The 9022-nt window shown below is 36.1% G+C and overlaps 1 protein-coding gene across 1 annotated transcript; it reads right to left on the bottom strand.

Moving 5' to 3' along the window:
- Positions 1-251: 251 nt before the first annotated feature.
- Positions 252-6882, bottom strand: LOC108848554 (ABC transporter B family member 15). The gene is made up of 7 exons (XM_018621945.2): positions 6486-6882; positions 6188-6242; positions 5919-6097; positions 5083-5540; positions 3131-3671; positions 1923-2816; positions 252-1762 (listed from the first exon to the last, which is right to left on the bottom strand). Exons 1-7 carry the CDS (start codon positions 6720-6722, stop codon positions 392-394), a joined length of 3735 nt encoding a protein of 1244 aa, XP_018477447.2. The 5' UTR covers positions 6723-6882; the 3' UTR covers positions 252-391.
- Positions 6883-9022: the final 2140 nt, after the last annotated feature.

Below are 9022 nucleotides of genomic sequence, written 5' to 3'. Positions count from 1 at the left end.
AAACTTTTGGTACGTCTGCTACGAGTTGCTTTCAATAGTATCAAAGCTGGTGAAAACTATACTATATGTTATAAAACTATATTATTCCTCATAATCAGCTTTGAAGAGCGGGGAGTCGATGGATTCATCGTGGAAGACTCATGGAAACAATGTGCTGATTAGTTGATAAAATTACTTTGTAGTTCTCTTATGTTGTTACTATCTGCAATGTGAATACAAAGATTTGCTCTAGTGTTGGAAATTTCGTAACCTGCTTTTAAACAGAAGCGTTTTGAATATGTAAAAATATATGGTTACAAATAACGTATTGGCGTTATATAGCATGGTCACATTCATTAGAAAGATGACCCTTTAGTTATTGGCTTAAAAGAGTTTTTATTTGTAGCATTATTCAACAAGTTGTTCTCTGAAGACCGACCAATGAGAAGTAAACACCTGACGATCCTTTTGCCAACAAGGACGAGTGGGTCCCGCGCTCCACGAGTTTCCCTTTATCCAAAACAGCGATCGCGTCGCAGTTCTGAATCGTGCTCAGCCTATGCGCGATCACAACGCTCGTCCTCCCCACCATCACGCGCTCCAGCGCGTCTTGAACCACACGCTCCGATTGGCTGTCCAAAGCGCTCGTCGCTTCGTCGAGTAGCAACACCGACGGGTTCTTCAAAACCGCTCGAGCGATCGCGATCCTCTGTTTTTGACCACCGGATAACTGTACACCTCTGTCTCCGCAATACGTGTCGTAGCCGTCCGTTAACGACGTGATGAAATCGTGAGCGTTCGCTGCTCTAGCCGCCTCGATGATCTCTGATTCGTCGATTTTATCCGACGCTCTTCCGTATACGATGTTCTCTCGGATCGTTCCCGCGAACAACGTTGGCTCTTGGCTAACCAAAGCTATGTGTTGTCGGAGTGATCTCAGATTGTACGATCTTAAATCTCGACCGTCGATTTTCACAATGCCTTTAATCGGGTCGTAAAACCGTTCGATTAAACCGATTACCGTGGATTTACCTGACCCGCTTGGACCAACTATAGCAGTAGACTTCGCTGCGTCGATATCTATCGAGAAGTCACTAAATATCATCACAGCCGGTCTAGTTGGGTATGAGAAATCCACATTGACAAACTCGACCCGGCCGGTTAGTCTTTCCGGTTCATATCCATCTGGATCCTCCGGGTCAATCGAAGTGTACCGGTCCAACACAGCGAAAACCGACCCGACCGCGTCTGAGCCTTTGGCAAGATCCGTTGTCATGCTACCAGCATCGGCAATAACCCGACCGGTACTAACCAAGATCATAAACGTTTCGAACAAAGCTTTAGCCGTGATGTACCCATCTTGGATCAATCTACCACCGTACCAGAAGTCCAAAGCCCACGTGCATGACGTGAGGCTCTGCGACATGGCGAGTCCTATCCCTGCGAACCATGACTGACGTATGCTTTCTCGCCGTGGGTTTTCTTGAGCCTTTTCTAACATTTTCATGATACGTTCTTGTGACGAAAAGGCCGTGATGGTTCGGACGTTGGAAACAGCCTCCGCTGCTAGTTTGCTACTCTCGTCCTGAGCCTTGATTGCCTTTTTCGACATGCTCTTGAGTAGAACACGGCGGGTGTAGAAGCAAACAATAATCAGCGGTTGCACCGCGATCATCACGAGGGCTAACCTCCACGCAATGACCAAACCCATCGTGCATGCTATGGTCACAGCTGATATGGTCTGTACCAATAACGCCATGCGATCACCAACCAACGATCTCACCTATCATGATCAAGAAATGTTATAATTTAAACAAGATATTAGTTTAAAATGGATTAATCCTTGCTTTATATATATATATATATTAATTAATTATTTTTTCAACTAATTATGTGAAAGTTTATTCATTAACAAGTACAAATCGTAAGATTTATGTACGTACCACATTAGCATCTTTTGCAAGTCTAGAGCAAATGGAACCGCTCGAGTTCTCATCTCTATCGAACCAACCGACTTCAAAGGTTAACACCTTAGAGAGCATCCGTTCTCTGATGCGCTTAGTCAAGTATTCGCCCATGTATGCGAAATTGTAGTGTTGGCTGATGTTGATCAAGAAAGAAACCACGGCTAAGCCGACAAAAGATAATGCATAGATCCTCGTTTTCTCCTTAATCTCGTCGTGACTCGTCAGGAAATAAACTGATACCATCGACCCTAAAGAATATGCATACACCGGCTGTATGGCACCAAATAATGTTGCGCTTATGCAACCATATAACGCTTGTTTCCATTCCGGTAGATTCATTGCCAAGAGTCTCTTAAAAGATGGTAAAGGTGGCTTATCATCTTTAGCAAGATTCTTGACATTACTCGAACCTGTAACCGAGTTACTAGAGCTTGACCGGCTAAGTGTCGAGACTCTTGAACAACTTCTCAAGTCTTTTGTAGGATCCAAGATTGGACCCGTTTGTACATTGACTTTCATGTTCACACTTGAGTCGTCTTTTTCAATCTGTTGTAAGCGGACTAATGAAGCGTATTGACCATCTACATTCTCCATTAGCTCATCGTGTGAGCCAGTCTCAACAACATGGCCATGTTGGACCACGGAGATAACATCAGCGTTACGAATGGTGGAGAGACGGTGGGCAATTAGGATAGTTGTACGACCGATTGATGCATTCTCTAAGGCTTCTTGGACTACTCTTTCAGATTCAGAGTCTAATGCACTTGTTGCCTCATCTAGAAGGAGAATTGTTGGTGACTTGATTATTGCACGTGCAATTGCGATCCTCTGCTTCTGTCCTCCTGACATTTGCACTCCCCTCTCTCCAACCTATTTGTTTCCACAAAATCTAAATCAGTCTCTAGATAACACTACAAAAATGCAATAATTATACTTCCTATATTTCATAATACAAATTATTTTATCTGTATTTTTCGTTTCAATATATAGACCATTTTCACATTTCTATAACACATTTTTATTGAACATTACAAAATAAATTTTGTAGATTTTTCTATAATTGATTGAATTTCATTTATTTTGTATGTTAAGTATATCATTGGAAAAATAATAAACTTTTAATCTTCGTACTCTTAACTAAACCAATTTATATTATGTAACAGAGTATAAAACAAGAATCTAACCTGAGTTTCATAGCCATTAGGTAACTGAGAAATGAAATTATGAGCATTAGAGGCCTTGGCAGCTTCCACAACATCATCCATTGTTGCATCTTCTTTACCAAACAATATGTTCTCCTTTATGGATGTGGCGAAAAGGGCAGGCTCTTGGCTAACTAAACCCATTTGCGACCTTAGCCACTTCACTTGCAGCTTATCAATGGATACACCATCTATGAGAATCTCTCCTGCAACCGGGTCATAAAACCTCTGCAAAAGCGATATCACAGTTGATTTTCCTGACCCGCTTCCTCCCACCAGAGCTACGGTTTTCCCGGACGGAACTCTCAGACAAAAATCTTCAAAGATGGATGTTTCAGGTCTTGATGGATATACAAACTTCACATGCTTAAACTCAACCTCTCCTCTGACTTTCTCTAGTTTTTGCCCTTCCGGATTGTTTGAATCAATTTTGGGAACTCTGTTTATTACTTCCATGATTCGCTCGCCAACTGAAGCCGCCTCGAAGAAGTACTTGAGGTTAGACAAACCACCACCAAGTGATCTGAAACAATAACAAAGAACAAGATCATGATACGGTTTCACGAAGATCAACACATATTCTCTTTTAATATTTTGTTAAAAGAAAACCGCTTCTAGATATTAATCTTACTACTATCTACGGAAAGAATCACCAAAACATTGATTTATATGTGAACACGTTGAATTAAACTAAATTCCCATACAGCCAAAAAAGCATAAGGAAAGTATGAATTTATATATACATATCCTAAAGTTATTATATAAACAGGCTTTAAAGAAAAAAATGTTTTAGAGAAACTATAGTACAGAACTATTAAAAATGAGTAACCTCTCGGCCTCATTGGATGTTAGCTCAGCTTTGTTTATTTTTTGCCAAAGCTGACTTAACTATGTCTTAAAACCAATGTTTTGAAAACCGGACCGGACACCGACTCGGTGAAGCTACTGGTTGACTGGTTAGACCGGTTCAACCGGTCTAACCGGGTTTTTTATTTATATAAAAATGTATATAATTATATATTTATACTATATAAACTTTACTTCTACATATAATATTTTCTCTATTTTTTTTATTAACTCAAAATAAACAACAAACATAAATCTGATTACTATGTAAACTAAAAGTTTATAAAAAAAACAAATGATTTACAGCTACAACAATCATATTTATTTATTTATACAACTAATATTTCAAATTTTAAGAATATGGTAAAATAAAAATAGTATATGAGAGTCAAAAATAAAATTTTCACATTTTTTCTTAGAAAAATAAAAAATCAATTAAATAGTAATAGTTGAACACTAATTATAAAATATTAAATTTTAGCTAGTAATAATTAAAAACACTTAATTATATGTTAATTTTAAGAACCGGGTTTTAGAATTAAACCGGATCACCGGTTTTACCGGGTTTCAGCTGGTTTTACTGGTTTTTATTAAATCCGGATTTCAAACCGAACCGGACTCGGCTTCTTCAACGAGTCACGGTCGGACCGGTTCGACCGACCGGTCCGATCCGGTTTTCAAAACACTGCTTAAAACCTTTTGTATCACTACAAACTCTTCTCATATCATATATGAAATTCACATTTTGGCAAAAAAAAACTATTAAAAATATGTCTCAGACATAAAAACGTATAGTATATATGACTATATAACTATGTAACAAAAAGTTTTAGCACACGTAGTTCCAAATATTACAATATAGATTGAATATTTTCTAAAATATAGATTAAAATATTTGAAAGAGCCAATTGGTTACGCAACTGGCTGATGCGATTTATATTAATACGTACGCAATGGATTCCATAATAGATAAAAAAATCAAATCTGTGTGTGATTTTGATAGTATAAATGTTGAAACCGTTTTGCATATCTCATTGTATATATCATGCATGATGCGTATACTTTATTATACGTTAATATATACTTACACGCCACCGATAGCAACAGCAGCGGCTACTGCAAATACGGTACCACCTTGAGCACCATGGTACATGACCATCCGGCTTCCATACCAAGACATGAACCCCCACATGGCGAAAGTGATTCCATTGCTTCCGATTGTGATTCCTTTAGCAAGCCCTTGTCTAATCCCTAGCTTCACCGAGCCCTGAAGCGCTGTTGAAAACTTAGAAATAGTCTTCCTCTCCCCTGAAAACGCATAGACGGTTCGCACAGAAGAGATGGCCTGCTCAGCTACAAAACCAGCCTCATTGTACTCTTCGCGTATCTTGCTAGAAATGCTTATAAGGGCTCGACCGTACATAAGTCCCGGGATCACTAAGAGGACAACGAAGGGTAAGCCAACTATGGCGAGTTTCCATAGCAAAATAAAGCCAACTATGTAGCTTCCAACGAACATTGATGCACTCATCAAAAAATTTGGTAACTGCACCAAACCGAAAACATAAGAGCATCATCAGCACTCAGAAATCCATACGAGTCTTCTAAACTATACTTTAATATATAAAAAGACAGTTGTGTAAAAATTCCTAACAAGTATGATATTAACCTTTTAGAAAAGTTTTTATTAAAAAAAAAAGTATGATATTAACCATTCTGTATAATATCATATGTAAAACTAGTCTCTCACAAACTTCGTACTCTCTTGTACAAGAGACGGTACTTACCGTGTTTTTTGCTTTTCATTATTTTTCTATTTTAATCTTAAGGAACTCAGTTAGAGACTACTTTTGCGCATGCCCTAAGGAACCGGCTTTGAAAAAGAAGAAAAATGATTAGAAATGAATGATAGAAATGGTGCGACCTTTTCACTAAGCACGTCTTGAATAACGAAGCTGTCACTAGAGACACTTGTGATAACATCAGAAGTGCTTGTGACATGAAGATCAAAGTACCCCACATCTTGTCTTAGCACTGCTCTTAGATATTTTTCTCTCATTCTTGCTGTTTGTCTCTCCCCTGTTCGTGTCCAACAATATCCTTCTGTTTTTATATATAATTTAAATATCAGTTAGTTAATCTGATTGTAAAATTAATTACTGTAAAGGAAGGTACACATTATTAAAAACTTACCAAGGAAACAAACAACCCAAGATCCACAAGCCACATAGAGCAAAGCGACAGCATTCTGTTGATTTTTTTAAAAATATAATAAACATTAGTCTTCTTTCCTTATACAGACATACATGAATCTGGAAGTGCATGTGTCATAAACTAAAGTCAAAAGCGTGAACTGTTAAAAATGACTTAATAAAATGTCAACGGGTTCTGGACAATCAACATCCAAAACAAATCCACAAAAAAGCTTGTAATCATAAGGTCTAATTAGAAAACCAAGTGATTGTACAACAAAGAGCGATAGAGAGAGGACCTTGGAGATGCTTGGCATGAAAGTTTCATTGTTGAAAGAGGAACCACCAAGGTTGTTCATGAGCTTGCTGGTGATGAGAAGAACAAGAGGAGTTGTGAAGCCATCACCGACAGCTCCAATAAATCCCAATCCCATCAGCACCCAATCTACACCGTCAGCGTGCATGAATATCGATCTTATGCTTCTAAAACTCTTCATCGTCTTCTTCCCAGTCTCTTTCCCCTCTAATTCACCCATTTTTTCTTTTGTTCCAAAGAGAGAGCGGGAGAAAGAGAGACCAAAACGACAAGAGGTTCTATATTCGTGCAGTAATATTAAAAGCGGATACCTTTACTTTCTTGTTTTTTTTGGTGATTCCTTTTTTGCTAAGTTTCTTTCACATTTCATTGATCCGATGAGGCAGTCGAAGGCTATTTATAGAAGCCGAGAGAGAGAGAGAGAGAGAAAAGCCAACTTCGGCTGTGTGAATTTAAAATACAGTATTAAATCATGTTTTTAAGTTTATCTCAAAATATTATATAACATGTATTTTCGTGATTTGCACTAATATCACTGTTCTGTCCTCGCCAATTTTACGACATTTTCTGCCAGAACATTGTTTTAGAGACCTGACCTTTTATCAGTGTGAATGAAACAGTCAAATAAGATCCAGACTCAAATACAAATAAAAAATAAAAATATGTACTATATAAAAATGGGAGTATTATTTTTAAACAATATGTTCACATAAAAAGTTGAATATACTTTACCAATAATTTGATACCTCTGTGTATATAATATAGGCTGAATTATTGTTCCCTAAATTTGTAATTGTGACTGGACGTGAACATCAAAGAATCTAATGGATAATTTTCATTATTTTAAATCTTTATGAGATAAATTCTAGAGCTAATAAATAACCAACATAAAATACTCATGGATATTTTTTCTTTGAACTGTACTTATGGATATTTTATATAATCGCTTGAACTGAAGGCGGTATATTTCTAGTAATCAATGATATATAGTAAATGCATGTAATTGAATTCGTCTTCTTGGGACATTAAAACCTGCGAGCAATTCCCTATGTGAGTCATGTGCGCGCCTAGCAGTCTTGCCTTGCATGCAGCCTATTGCACAAAATAACTCTGTATGTTTATTTATTGCTACTAATTTATACATTTATTTATCGTATAATAACAATAAGTATAAGCAGTGGCGGATCTAGAACTATTATTAATCGGGGGCACAAAATCCCTTAATAGCTAACTTGAAATTTCATAACTAAAAATATTTTACAAATTTACTATGAGATTTCATTATTTGGAATCTTTTCACTATTACTTCATTTGTTATTTTTTCAAATAATTCTTTCAACATAAAACAACACAGTCAATTAAAAACCGACATTTATTCGCTTTTACAAACTAGTTTTTACAATAATTTTTCCATTGAAATTTTGCACGTGAAAAAATATAAAGATATCACAATACTATAGTTTCTAGGTTTACAATTTTTATTACTTAAATCACATAAATAAAAATTATCATTCAATTTAACTTTTTGGCTTCTCTATTGAATTTATTAGGCGGAATCTTTTTATCTTTAGATTTTTGTGATTAGAAAAAAAATTAATTGGTAAAAACTAAAAAAAAAAAGACACAGAGATAAAAACTTAAATGTGGTATAACTAGATCAAAATTTCAACTTTCATTATTAATTTTCTTTACTTTTAATTGAAATTTACAAAACTGAACTTACCTTTCTTTTTATATTGGGTTACAATAGATTTATGGTCATGTAATAATAACTGTCTTCTAGATTTTATTATAGTTCTTGCGTGCTTTATACATACATAACTATACTTAATTGAATATATAAAAAAAAATTAGAAAAGTAGTAGGGGGCACGTGACCCCATAGTCTACCACGTACGTCCGCCCTTGAGTATAAGGTTATTCTCCATATTTCGAGTCACGGTGTAATTGTACAATACTAGTATTTAGTGTCCATATACAGAGCATGAAGTAGTTACTGCGTTTGTTACGATTGGAATACAACAAAACTAAACGTACGTTGTTTGTAGGCTTATGCGATCGGATATCCACACGACTTCAGGTTGGTTTTTAGGGGTTTAGATATACTTTTAAAATTTAGTATTTTTAAAATTCGGTTGGGTTAACCAAGCGGTAGTCGTAATGTTTCGGAGTTTCATGTGTACTCACAAATTTTATTTCTATTGGAAATTAAACTATTACTGTTTGGTCAGTTTTAACTTGGTTTAGGCCAAAATGGTTAACAATAGACTGTAATAGACTATCGATTATCATTTGGCATTAGTTAAAAAAACATTCCAAACTCGAGTCGGATAGTGTAGTAACTTAATATTAAAAGTGTTCCTCTAAAACCGACCGCATTAGTCGATAGGATATACAAAAAGATAGGTTAGGTTTCCATGCAGTAGCATTAGGACATATTTTATGATTCTGGTGTTAAGCTTGGTACCAAATAATCTTGGTTTAGTTGTTTGTTTTATGGGTTATGAACTTATGAGTAATT

The sequence above is a fragment of the Raphanus sativus genome, chromosome 4, assembly GCF_000801105.2.
Source record: "Raphanus sativus cultivar WK10039 chromosome 4, ASM80110v3, whole genome shotgun sequence".
Taxonomy (NCBI): domain Eukaryota; kingdom Viridiplantae; phylum Streptophyta; class Magnoliopsida; order Brassicales; family Brassicaceae; genus Raphanus; species Raphanus sativus.
This window is presented reverse-complemented; position numbering and strand designations above follow the sequence as displayed.